The sequence below is a fragment of the Pomacea canaliculata genome, linkage group LG11, assembly GCF_003073045.1.
Source record: "Pomacea canaliculata isolate SZHN2017 linkage group LG11, ASM307304v1, whole genome shotgun sequence".
NCBI classification, from domain to species: domain Eukaryota; kingdom Metazoa; phylum Mollusca; class Gastropoda; order Architaenioglossa; family Ampullariidae; genus Pomacea; species Pomacea canaliculata.
This window is the reverse complement of record NC_037600.1, coordinates 20,689,252-20,703,235: the sequence shown is the minus strand read 5'-3', so window position 1 is coordinate 20,703,235 and position 13,984 is coordinate 20,689,252. Positions and strand designations below refer to the sequence as shown.

The 13,984-nt window shown below is 43.0% G+C and overlaps 1 protein-coding gene across 1 annotated transcript; it reads left to right on the top strand.

Annotated features, from left to right (window-relative positions):
• The first annotated feature begins 4,309 nt into the window (after positions 1-4,309).
• LOC112575710 lies at positions 4,310-12,262 on the top strand. The gene is made up of 7 exons (XM_025257698.1): positions 4,310-6,422; positions 7,572-7,650; positions 7,959-8,699; positions 9,400-9,605; positions 10,189-10,662; positions 10,751-11,115; positions 11,293-12,262. The coding sequence occupies exons 2-7, from the start codon at positions 7,618-7,620 to the stop codon at positions 11,649-11,651; spliced, it is 2,178 nt and encodes a 725-aa protein (XP_025113483.1). The 5' UTR covers positions 4,310-6,422; positions 7,572-7,617; the 3' UTR covers positions 11,652-12,262.
• The last annotated feature ends 1,722 nt before the right edge of the window (positions 12,263-13,984 follow it).

The window sequence follows — 13,984 nt, the reverse complement described above, 5'->3', positions numbered from 1 at the left end:
AGCGACGTGTGGCTGGGGCTGGACCTGACAGTCACATGACTGATGCTGTGTACAGGACTCTGGTGGCCAGGTAGGTAGAAGTGAAGGGTGATACGATGATACAGGGACGTGTGGCTGCCTGTAGGTGGCATTAGTGATCACTGGACTCGAACAGCGGTTGCCAGTAGCAACCACCATAAGCGGACAGTGTCCAGAAACCAGCTGTCAGTGTAGTGCAGGTAAGGGACCTCACAGCAGTCAGCAACAGGGTCAAGGCAGCTGTCAAAAAGATGCCATTGCAGGTACGAGACAGAGGCTCTCCTCAATGGCTGTGGTCAACTGTCTGTGGGTTTTCTCAAGCGGTTAACAAAGGTACTTCTAATAGAGTAGGGTTTACTATCAGTTGAGTCCCGACTGTCATCCCTGAAACATACATTCATCCATTGCTTTACCTTCTACTCTTGCGCCTCATCTTTATGTTGTTCAGTGTGTCGATACGTACCTCACTGTGCACTGCTGTTATCTTTCATTTATCATTATTGATCTGCGCATAGAGTGTGATCTGTCTTGGTCAGGGTTTCATGTTTAAATGGAGAAAAGTGAAAAGAAAAAAGACAAAGCAAATGAATATTAATTATTAATACAGTCATAGCTTAGTACATCTGAATGGCCGCATGAAAGCATCTGTTGAAAATGTTTCCAATTTCTCAAAAAAATCTGAATTAATTGACTGTTAACTGTTAATCAGATTCTGCGGTCCGGCGACAACAGTGAGTGTGCCATGCACATGTCCTCCACGTGTGAGTGTCAAGACCCTGGGTCAGGCCGTGTGGTGGACAGGAGAGTGCTATACTGCTGTAATCACACTCTTCCCGGAGCAAGTTCACCTGCTACACACGGCGCCTCCCACACTCTTTGTCACCGGACCGCCCGGTACAGGTAAAACTGTGGTGCTGCTGCTGATGGCCATACAGTGGCTGCGGTGTGGTCACCACGTCTACGTTGTCAGCACATGTGATGGAAGTCGTGCAGCGTGCACCATGTTGTATCACCTGTTGCTGCAGACAGTAAACACACAACAGTCAGCATGTATATCACCCGGTCAGCCTCACCTCCTGCAGTATGACCTGGACGTCGGTAAAGACGTGGAGAAGGCCGTCAACGACTTGTCACAGGCGGCGAGTGGAGGGTCGTTGTACGTTATCGCTGATGAAGTAGCAAGTACTTACAGGTGAGTTGTACAGCGTGTGATGTGATGACCGACTTAGAGGTAGACAGCGCTCGCTTGTTTGAGACGATCATATGTAAGACGCGATAATTACCGTGTGACAACCGATGAAGGGTTTGTACTGTGATCGTGTTGTAAGTGTGCTTCACCGGCTGTTACACAAATATTGTAGTAACATGTGTCATTTTTGTAATATCGTTACTTGATGAAGTCATTAGTTGACGACAAAAAACAAACATAAAGACACATATAAGTGACAGTACACACTGTAAATGCGTGTTTCGACATTCTGTTACTATCCTATCTACAGGATCAACTACTTTCAGACTTTCTGTGACAAGCTGCTGACACAAGTTCCTCTTCTTCATCTGTGGGCGGCAAGTTGTTTCCATAGAAACGCACCCGCCGGCTGGCAAGTGGGATACTTAACCAGACCCCTCCGCTCTCCACCGTCTGTCGTCAGGGAAGTCGAGCAGGACGAGTGGATCACTATAGATCGTGATGTCAAATCGTACAGTGAGCGAGGTGTACCCGATCACACAGACGGCCCGCCAGTCAGACTGCTGTATCACGAAGGTCAGGGTCACTCAGGTGACTATCCAGGTGACTGTGTCACGTGCGGTCGTGAGGTGGCCAGCTTCCTACACAGTCTCCATGTTGGTGTTACAGGTAGGTGTGGGTATTGTGTAGTGTAACGTTGTTTACAGTTAAACACTTACCTGTGTGATAAATAACGAACGGGTGAGAAACAGTCTTTAGAAGAAGACAGTTGGTTAGTGACTGGTGTCATCTCATTGTTCACGCAGTACAACATTTTTTTATTGACAAGGGCAGTTTGAGATAGTAGCCGTACTAGCAATATACATACATATATGTTAAAATAGTCTCTCATTCATTCCCAGCAGCAGTAGATACAGTTGGCGACCTAATAAAGATGACTTTAGTCTAGTACACGATGATAGCAGTGACGATTAACAAACTATGAATGTTGACAGAGAGTGGCACAACAACATCGACAACAGTCACATCCACCAGCGGCGGCGCAACACCACCCTGTCTACAGTGGAGAGACGTGCTGGTGTTGTACTGGGGTGACGTGAGTGACAACTCGGGTATATTGAAGGAACTGCAAGAAGCGGGTATCCCAGTGCGGGTGATGAAGGACGATGACATCGAGGACGTGGCCATGGCGCACAGTGACGTAGTCTGGGTGGCGTGTGGACAACGTGTTCGTGGTCTGGAGAGAAAAGTTGTCGTCTGTGTGGACGATCATGTGTTTGACTCCATTAGAACTTCTGTCAGCGACAAAGTGAGAGATATGCTTACACGGTACATCCACAGCTATCCCCGACTGGACCTCATGTCCCGCTGTACGTCACAACTTATGATTGTTTTCCCTGACTCCCAGCCACCTGAAGATGACTGACATTCACTCATCTGTCACCGTTGTAGTTGTGCACCGTTTATATTAACAATTGTTTTTAGCTTTTTTCCTCTTCTACTATCAGTTTATCACGAGATTACCTACGTTTGTGTGCATTAGTGTCAACATCAATATCAGACGTACCTACTTCACACAACATCTAATGTCATCATCAGTTATCATGTGAAATAAACTATTCCGTTCAGAATATATTTTATATTAAAGTTGTCTTATTACAGGTGTGTGTGTGGTAATGTGTGTACATATACGCGCGTGCATGTGTCAGTGCTTACATACACACCACACACACACAGGACAATAGAAAAAGTCCATTTTTATGACGTCTTCCCCTTTCTCAATTGACGTGAACAAATGACGCACACATGACGTCAGACACCATTCACACACCAAGCATTACGAGACAACAGCACGTGACACAGTCACTCCTCATCCTTCTCAAGGCCAGCTATTTGACCTCTGCTCCTTTCTCTCCCGCTAGCTATGTCCAGATGATGTTAGCCTCATCTCAACACCCACCTCATCCATAGATAACTTGTATGAGACGCTAATCACATATTCCGTGGTTTATCGTCTACCTTCATACACCTCCATCGTGTTTGACATCGGGAATACTTATCGCTGTTGCCTGTGTTTCACTCTCGCTTCCCTTCATTGAACATTGATCTCGCCTCCTCAGGTAAAGTGCGATGTACAACTTCATCTGTAATATTTTTTACATTTATAATATGTGTCATTATGTTTTGAAACTAGTGCAGTTTGTACTTTGATTCTAATAAATCGAAACAAACAAAAGACAGTCTTTTCAAACCAAAGGCTGGAAACGTAGACTTTGAAAAAGATAAAATGAAGGGAGGGATAAGTCATGTTGAGAGATTTTACTAAGGCAAGGGTTATTTCTGTATTTGATTTTCTATATAAATACATTGCAAGCACACTCATTATTAATACATTTAATATTTTGGCATATATACGGTTATTTTGATATATGCTGATTTCCAAAATTCCTAAAAATATTAATAATACATGTAACAAAAATATAAGATAAATCAATAATTCAAGTAGGATCTCTCTTTAAGAAATCTGGGAACCATTTGGGAACTATCTAAGCCCCATTTGATTTTTTCTGTGAAACACATGGGAATTGGGGGAGTTAAGGGCGCCATATAATTCCCAGGTACAACAAACACGGGCCTCTCAAAAGCAATATTATATTTCATTTTAACCATTGGACCTAGGCTGATGTGCCATACGCCTCCCGGATACTCAGGACATTGAACCCAGATGTCCCCCTCTTCTTTTGCTACTAGGGTCGGCTTTGGAAGTCTATCTCGGTAAAAGTTGAGGTACTTTTGAATTTTCGGCGTTCCATTCTGCTAAGTATATCGAAAATTAACTAAAATGCGTTCCCTTAGTAACAGACAATAATTACACATCGTAGGCTGCAATCACCGTTATTTTTGACCATTACATTTTGTTTACAACAAGGTTTGGATAACTAATCGCGTCCTTAACCCATTAACACTCGTAGTGACACAGACAGGCGACATGAGGTGCAATGTAGACATTAAGTGACACACAGCTATAGTGTCAGGTCTCAGGAAGGGAGATCAGTTATGTCACTAGAGCAGAACGATTACCGGGACATACATGTAGAGTGGCCAGATGTGACTAATGTAAAGCCTGTGTCATGGTGAAGGAAGCTAAAGCCCAGCTTTGTAGTGGAGGTTGTACTGAGCAGTGTGATAACATCTTAGACCGTTGTTCCGCTTCAAGTTCCGGATAACCTCGAACTGACTTCCTTCACCGACGTTTCTCGAAACCTGTAGTGAGGAGAACAGAGACATGTCAACAGTAAATACTAAGCACACACCACTCGAGAGAAGCGCTCCACGGTGTTGAGTACTGACAAAGTCTTGAGGAGGGCGGTAGTAAGGAGGCTGGAAATAGTTCCGCTTTCATACGCGGTCTTCATCTTTCCGTCATCATCACTTTCTGTGCTTTTCTGTGTAAACCTCGTCGCATGAGTTCAAAGCAAAACTAAATGAGCTTTGTGTACAACAGAGGACTTTAGAACGTATACTGTGCTCCACTTGACCTCTCCCCTATTGTAAGTTCAAGTGTTAAGCGGTGGATACTTCCCTCACTAACGAGAATTGACATTATTAATTTCTCGTAACAGTTGTTGTACCGGTCTCACGTAGACAATATAGACAACAAAGTTAACGGATATCTTGGACAAGAATCGGCCGGCAGTTTAGTTACTCCAATATGGATTACTCCAGGTACACCAGGCAGCAAGCTTGTGAAGGACATAGTCATCCTCATGTTTGTGATCCACGTACAGTGAACACCACGAGTGAACACTACTAATGGAGTACAACTGGACAACTATTCAAGCTTTAATAGACTCTAGGATTTGATGTGACAGTCGATGACTCAGCTGTTGTTCTTTGGTGCCACGGAAAAGACCTCAACACTGCGCGCGCGTGTGTTTGTGTGTTTATGTATGTGTGTGCGCAGTGGGGTTACCGAGCTGCTGGTCATCACCATGGAGACCTTAGCGGTGATAATAGTGGAGGTGTTTGGGGAGATGACAGCCATGTTTGTACTGAGTGGCTACTTTAAAGTATCTTGCGGTCAACCATTTGTGACGTCAGATTTTCTCGCTGCATGCACGAACTAATATCCCCGGATTGCTTGCAGACGAGGCATTAGACGACATAGCTTCCGGTTTAGTCACATTATTTGTTATGGCTCGCCGAGACTAACAGCGGATCACTTGGCAAGAGGCCAAGTGTGAGTCGGCGTACAGACATCAGTCCACCAATACACGTCCATGCTGCGTATGAGGACGTCACGTGACTGTGAGACATTTGACACAAACGCATCGCATTTCTTTATTCCGTGAACACGTGTGTTGCTGACTAACGTGATACGGGACTACACAGGCCACAACTCAAACAGGAAGGTTTATCTGACAAGAACCCTCCGCTTTCCGCCCCTGAAGTGTGTTGTTTGTCCACCTATCTTACCTTTTGACGAGAGACTGATTGTAGGAGGACGGTAGCGTCCTGCCTGTGTCCTGCGGTGAAGGGAAGAAATGTTACTTGAGAGTGACGTGGCTAAAACACATTGATTAAGACAGGAGAGAAGTTATATACGTATCGCACGATGCCTGCCTGGCAGGCTTATTACGGTTAACATATTTCTTAATTAATTTTCTTTGCTGACTGAGCGGAAATTTTTAATTGAAAGTAACCATGGAATAGTTCGTGAAAATGAGAAAGTTTTTTTTTTTATTTTCACGTGTTGAACATAAAGGAGAGCTCTGCTGTGAAAAAACATTTGAAGTGATGCGCAGCTCTACAGCGAGACTTGTACACAGTCTCCTCCACAAAGCCAGGGGAGGGAACTGCGTTGATGTGAAGCAGTTACGTACCTTGGAAACAGGTTGAGACCTTAGTGAGGTAGATGTGCTCTCACAGGCTTCTTCCAAATGGCGTTTAAGGGTCCGGAATATTGTATTCAAGTTTTTACCGAACTAGTACCACGCTTGTAATTTTAAACATTTCTTACAAGTGAGTGTCTGCCTTCCTGACAACAGTGTTTACAGCAGTGTTCACAGTGTTTACAGCAGTGCGGGTAGCTTTACCCTCTAAATACCCGTCACAGCCGAGTCTTTGTTGGCTGCCACTGACTTGTTCGTTCCTCCTGATGACGCTTCAGCTGATGTCCGTAAAGCAAGTGAACACAAACAGGTGGGATTTTCAGGTAAGTGAGTCATTTTACCTTGAACGACAGCAGCTACACGGTGTAATGATACTTATCCTGCTCTCAGATTTTTAGAAGGGAGACACGACCCTCTAACACTGTAGTTTTTAGGGTGCAGACAATGTAGTTTGCCGGGTATTTTACAAGAAGCTCAGGTGTAACACTACCTGCTGCACTCACCTACGTGGCGGCTGTACGGCGACTGGGTGTCACGCGAGAAGAAGGGGACACAGTGAGGGGCACAAAGCTCTGTCCTCAGGACACACTGCCCCAGCTACAGGCTTCCTATACACACATATTTATTTACACAACAGAAAGCTGAAGATCTCCGTGGTGTCCCGCTGTGGCTGTGTAAGTGGTTGTGTGTTGGTGCCGGGTGTGTGAGTGGTTGTGAGCAGAGGGCAAAACGCGATACAGGTGTTGCTAGTATTTCTCTGACCAGGTTCTGTTTCATTGCTTGTATTAGTTTGCTGGTGTGCACTTCATGTCCTACTGTAAGATGTATTTGACATGTTGGTTATTGTACATTAAATGTTATGTATACTTGTATTATATTAAACTGTGGTGCACCCGTGTGTTATGGTCACAGATGTCAACTACAATGACATGAACATCAAACACCCGAGACCAAGCTATACTAAAAGCTAACAATCAAGGTTTACCTATGCTGTTTACAATCATCCTCTGCTAACATTTTAATCAAGCTACACTAACCATTTACAATCAGACATTAATAACTTTTAATCAACCTATATTAATCACCTACACTCAAGCTCTATTAACCACTTACAGTCAAGATATACTATCATCACTTGTACTCAAGATGTGTCAACATTACTTGAGATTCTACACCAATTATTGGTGAGTGCACTCGACTGTGAAGTAAACACCAAAAATATCAGGATTCGATTAACAATTTTAAATTATATTTTACTGAGGTATGTTGTAAAATACTGAAGTTTTAGATAATGCATTCAACATGAAGACACATTGTTGATGTTGTGGATGTTGTGGGATTCTCTCTCCATATTTCTACAATTGTTAGACACTAACAATCTTCAGTCTTACATACATATCATATCTTTGTTTTACATTTAATCTTTATTGAATGAAACATGTTTCAGAAAAAAATCTTCTCTCTATCTATAGGAAAGAATCAGAATACAGACTTGCTTCAGGGAGACAACTCTCAACCATGTCCGATCACCTGCCGTCTGCCTCACAAGAGGTAAGTGAAACAGAACGATAATGTACAACGATATTAAAGACACCAGTAAAATCAATACTATAAGAAATGCCTATAGAAGCAATAACTTTAGAAACGAAGTAAAAGCTACAGTTATTTCTTAATTGATCTTATTAAAACTTATGTTAGCTTATCTTGAGACAAATTACTATTGACATGGTAAAAAAAACCATTACTAATTGGTATTGTCAGGTACTTAGTATAACTCGAAACAAATTACTGGGGTTAATAATGGACTTACTAGTATCTTAATGATAATGTTAATAATAAAGGACACCTTGTCCTCACAGGCCCAGACATTCTGGCTCCAGTGGGTTGAGGCCGCGTTTCCTGACCTCGAGTCACGCGCCTACTTCCTGCCTCCTGTCTACTTCAACCGCGTGCCGATGTCCAGACAGTTGATTGCTGATCAAAATGTTCTGGTCCTTCAGTCAGCACCTGGACAGGCTGGTCAGTGTAGCAGTCCAACAACGGTTTCCTATCCTCCTTCCCCAGAAGAAGGTCCTCAGCCAGCCCTTGTCCAGGACAGTGATGTCAGAAACGATGCAGCCATGCAGCGGCTACTCGTCTGTCTTCAACACTTGTTCGAGCTAATGTCTGACCAGAACAAAGAAGTGTTGGTGACACTGAGTCAGCTGCAGTTCGGACAGTACCTGGGGGAACCTTCTTACGCTGCGGCGGCCGCCCAGCTGCCTCGTCCCGCCAACATTTCTCCATCTCTACCTCGGGAGTGGAAGAGGGGAGACTTCGATGTGCTTCTTATTCACCGACAATATGGTCTTGTAATCTGTGAGGTGAAGGCTTCAGGGGACAACGTAGAGGCACTAAGTATGTCACAGGAGGACATAAATCATATTATCAGAAACAAACTAAGAGAAGCTATATTGCAGCTAAACAAGGCGGAGGCCATGTTGTCTCACCTGGTGTCTGACATCGCCCTCGGATTGCGCATCACTAAGACCATCGCACTCCCTAACCTTACGGCTCATCAGGTGCAACAAGCTGTATCTGGTGACACTCAGCTGAGTCAGGTAGAGTCCTGTAGGCCAATCAAATACAACTAAACTTGCATAAATTTGGTCAGGTACTGAAAACAAATGAAATGTTTGATCACCTACCTTACTGATCTGATCCCATTAGTGCTTCCTTCAAATCAAAATACTCTCTCTTCCTTCAAATAATTTGACAAATTACGTTTTTGATGTCATTACCAACAGCTAATATCAGTTGTTGTCATGTAATTGTACTGCAATTAGAGTCTCGTTTATAATTAACTCTCCTAATATACCTTTAGACGGTAAAAATGTTTTCCACAACCAAGCTTAAACATGGCATGTAATATAGAGCAATGGAAACTATCATATGTTGTAGCAGTAAACAACTTCATATATACAATACTTAAATTATATGCAACAAATGTATTCAAGCTATTTCTGCTGTATATCGCCATTCTTCCATTATGTATGTCTCTTTTAATAATAAACATGATCATCTGTCACTTCTCTTCCAATAACAACTGCATGTGACATTTATTTACAGGACTGACAGCCGTGCTGTACTATAGTCTTAGCTACTGGCTCAGTGTAATCATCAACCCCCACCATCCCCTTTAATCACAAACATGAACCTTTGTCATGTCTCTTTTCTTAACAAGTTAAAACTAAGCGACTAGTCTACGACTGGACTTGAAGACATTTTGTCTCCTGTCTGTACCTGAAGTGACTGTTACAGGACCTGTGTCTGTGTCTGGGAACACCTGACCCCGCTGCCATCACTAGTCTGTGTCTGTGCTGTGACCAGCTGTCTGACCCCAAGACCCCCTGGGACGTCAGTGACAACGTGGGGAGACAACTGAAGACCTGGTGGCAGCGACGTGTGGCTGGGGCTGGGCCTGACAGTCACATGACTGATGACGTGTACAAAACCCTGGTAGCCAGGTGAGAAACAAAAGTGTGGTGTGCGATGATAAACTTTCACAACTAATTGTTGTTCGCGAGTTTACAGTCAGGTGTCACGACAAAGGTCACTAGAGAGAAGCAGCGAGTCACACAGTCGTGTGAAAGTGTGTCGCCAGTTAATTAGTGAAGTGTGATTAGGGTTTGGTTGCCATCTCTTCTGCTTCAAGATCATTTATTTCTTTACATGCCATCTGTTGACTGTTTATATTTCTTTCTTCAGTGCATAATGAAAATAACTTTCAGGTGGAGGGTCTTGGCTGTGTAAAAACGTAAAGCGACATGAGTATATCACGATGTATAGACCACTACCTTCTCTTTCTCCTAATGAGACACAGTCGTCTTCTTGTATCTTTCACTCTAAAGTAGCAATGTCGCTTTTGCTTTGCCATCACCTTTCTTCAAAGAATCTGAAGAAAATGTGTATTTTACAAAATCTGTGTGGCAACAAATTTCATCACAAGACTGAAGAACACAAGGAGATCTCTTGTTCTCTTGATGTTATTTCTATTGCTGTTTATAGACAATGTCCATACTGTGTATGTAATTACATTAATTGTTGTAGATTCTGCGGTCCGGCGACAACAGTGAGTGTGCCATGCACATGTCCTCCACGTGTGAGTGTCAAGACCCTGGGTCAGGCCGTCTCCCACACAGGAGAGTGCTATACTGCTGAGATAACTTTGTTCCCAGAGCAAGTGAACTTGCTGAGCGATGCTCCTCCCAGACTCTATCTCACTGGACCACCTGGCACAGGTAAAACTGTGGTGCTGCTGCTGATGGCTGCACTGTGGCTACAGTCTGGTAGCGATGTGTACATTGTGAGTACTTGTACTGAGAGTCATACAGTGTGCAACATGTTGTACCACCAGCTGCTCCACACAATACACAAGCAGAATGATACAACAGTGACATCTGGTCAGCCTCACTTCCTGCAGTATCATCTTGATCAAGGTGAAGATGTAGATAAGGCCGTGGACGACTTATCAAAGGCAGTGAAAGGCGACACGTTGTACGTCATCGCTGATGAAGCGGCCAGGTATGTAAACAATGTAAACAGACATGTAGATGGCAATGTACAGTATACCGGGTATTTACTTCATGTCTAACAAAAATATCTTTGACAGGCCACACTGGTTTAGTCCGTTGTGTGATAAACTGCTGAGACAAGTTTCTCGTCTCCATCTGTGGGCGGCAAGTTGTTTCCATGGATACGCACCCACCGGCTGGCCAGTGGAATATTTAACCAGACCTCTCCGCTCTCCACCGGCCGTCGTCAGGGAAGTGGTGCAGGACGTGAGGATGTCTGCACTCGAACCTCGTGTCAAACCATACACTGAGCGAGGTGTGCCCGACCACACAGACGGCCCGCCAGTCAGGCAACTGTATCATCGACCATGGGAGGGTCACTCAGGTCGATGGCCAGAGAATTGTGTTAAGTGTGGTGATCAGGTGGCCAGCTTGCTACACAGTCTTCGTGTTGGTGTTCAGGGTAGGTGTAGTGTAGTTTACAGTTACCATTGCACAAAATAACAATCAGGTGAGAGAAATGTTTAGAAGACAGTTTGTTAGAACTATTTGCCGTAATTATTTACATTTATCATGTCAATGTGTAGACTGTAACTTCAAAGTCTGTCTAAATGATGAACCTAACTTTAAATGTTAATAGATGACACGACTACCACCTCTACCAGCAGCGGGAGGTCACCACCCGGCCTGCAGTGGCGAGACGTGCTGGTGGTGGTGTGGCGCGGAGACGTCAGTGACAACTCGGGTATGGTGACGGGGCTGAGAGGAGCTGACATCCCAGTGCGGGTGATGAAGGATGAGGACATCGAGGACGTGGCCACGGCCCGCAGTGACGTGGTGTGGGTGACGCGTGAAAACCACGTGCGGGGCCTGGAGAGAAAAGTCGTCGTGTGTGTGGAGAGTGTTCCTGACAACTCTTCTCGACTTCACCCCATGTCCCGCTGTACGTCACAACTGGTCATCGTCACCCCTGAGGACCCGCCGTCTGAACAGGAATAGCTTCCACAAATGTTGTAATCTGTACTACATTTAAATATGCACTACGACCTGGAGAGAGCGAGAGAGAACGTGTGTGTGTGTTGAAAATCGATGTTACCTCCCCTTCGTGCCCTTTGCGTAGCTCTCAATCTGCTCATTACACGACGTGTTTTATCTGCCCCTGTTTTTCCGACCTCAAGGATGACGATGTGTGAAGGTAGAGCAGCTGATAAACAACTGTTTTGTGAGAAGCACACTGAGATTTAATGTCTGGTGGTTTGGTGTACATGACAATTCAAGGATGCGAACAAGTGCGTAGCCAGGGCAACTCCAGAGCCGATGTATAACTGCTATAACCATGAACGTAGATCCGCTATCTACGTCCATACTATAACTAACTCGTTTGACTAAAGTTAACGATGTTTTATGTGAAACTGATAACAATGGCAGAACAAGGGAGACAACTACTCTGTACCAAGAGTGAGCTCCCAAGACAGCGGATAAAAATTTATGGAACTATTTTTGTTATAATTAGCATCCTTGGTGCACTTCTCTGGTTTGGGTTGGTAGCAACTTTAACTATTTATTGTTGTGATGATCGTTGTTTGTGTTATTAAAAACTCACCGGCAAATCGTTTGTTGTGAGCTGAAAGATGTAGATGTCACAAGCCTGAGTAAAGAGGTTGTGACATGTCGCAGGGATATCCACGTCACAGGACACTGTCTTTATTATTTATCATCCTCATCATCATATTACAATCTTTAGTTACTTATGACATTCAATTTACAGATAGTCTGCCTGTCTCTTTGTCCTTCTGCCTCACCACGCTTTTTATAGTGACTGTAAAAGCAAAGATGAGGGAATACAGCGAAGAAGTAGTTTAAGGCTGACATTAGTCATCGACAGCACGTCAGAAGAAAGTCCGTCATTTGTCTTCAACAGAATGTCAGATGAAATCGACCATGTGTCATCGACAGCAAATCAGATAAGGAATAGAGACGACAGCTAACATTAATTTTTATTTTTATTTTCAGAACTTATTAATATAAACAGTACAGGACAATAAAGACAATTTAATGACAAGTGATCTCCTCTTCTTTACCGCTCTCTTCTGTTCCACTTCTGTTATCAGTTATCTTCATGTCAACATCGCACTGTTTATTATAATAAAGCCTCTCTGCTTTGCTTCTCTCCATCTCTCGCAAACTGTCTCATTCGTTTTAAACAGTAGTTGTCATCATTCGACATTATCATTATATATTATCGTTCTATTTCTGTATACAATCTCTAAAATAATGTTCTCTCACTTCTTCAGTATGGTTCTTTTTTCTTTAACTGTCCCACTTATCTCAATAATTATCATTCCATTTCCAGTCAGCTACATCAGACTCATCTGGACATATGACGCAGTGTTATATATATATTAGTTCAAAGAAGTTAAGAAAACAGTCTTTGAAACTTACAGGAGTTGGCATACATATATAATAAGTAGAGATGACATTTTTACCGTAAGAAATTTTGTTATATAACCAGCATGTTTTAATTATATATAAACACATTAATTATTTTCTGTTATAACTTTTTAATCATTTGTTGCACAGTGTTATCCGTGTGCATAATTTATTTATTTTTAAGAATATGTAATCTAAGAATAATTAGTTGACAATTTTAATGACTAACTTTATTATTCCCAGCGGAAGGTCTGCTCAGATACAAAAGCGAACAAAATTATAAACACAAGTGCTAAAATGAAAAGATAAAGAAGATAAAATAATAAGAAACTTACTTATTGTACATTCACAGTTACTAACATTCTTAGCATGTTGCTATTAAATACATCCGTTATTTGTTTATTACTATTACATATAATGTGTGGAATCCCAGCGTGTATATATACAGCGCATGGTCGTCCATTGTTCTTAACCAAAATAATACAAACATAAAAAATCCCCACAGCTCAACAACTATCCTCCTGTACCAAACCTTCCCAGTCGCCCTGAGCTGTTGCACCAGATGGTCGTTAGGGTCTATTCAAGTCTGTGGTGCTCATCACCGTACACGTGGCTGTGATTATTTGTTTACACAGGCTGTCAGTCTGCTGATGAGGACTGAGACAGACACATTAACACACCTCCCATGTTTGTTGTTACACGTTAATCGCACGTACATCAACAACATCTACCGAATACTACACAGCTCAAAACAATGAACACGCAAACTTCTCATTTTCTACTTTATTATTAATCGTGTTTGTATCAACAGTGAGAAATGTGTTCAAGGTCTTGTTAAGTGAAGTTGCTGTGACTTTTTAATCATGCCTCAGAGACAAAGGAGGGTTGCAATGTATGGCTGT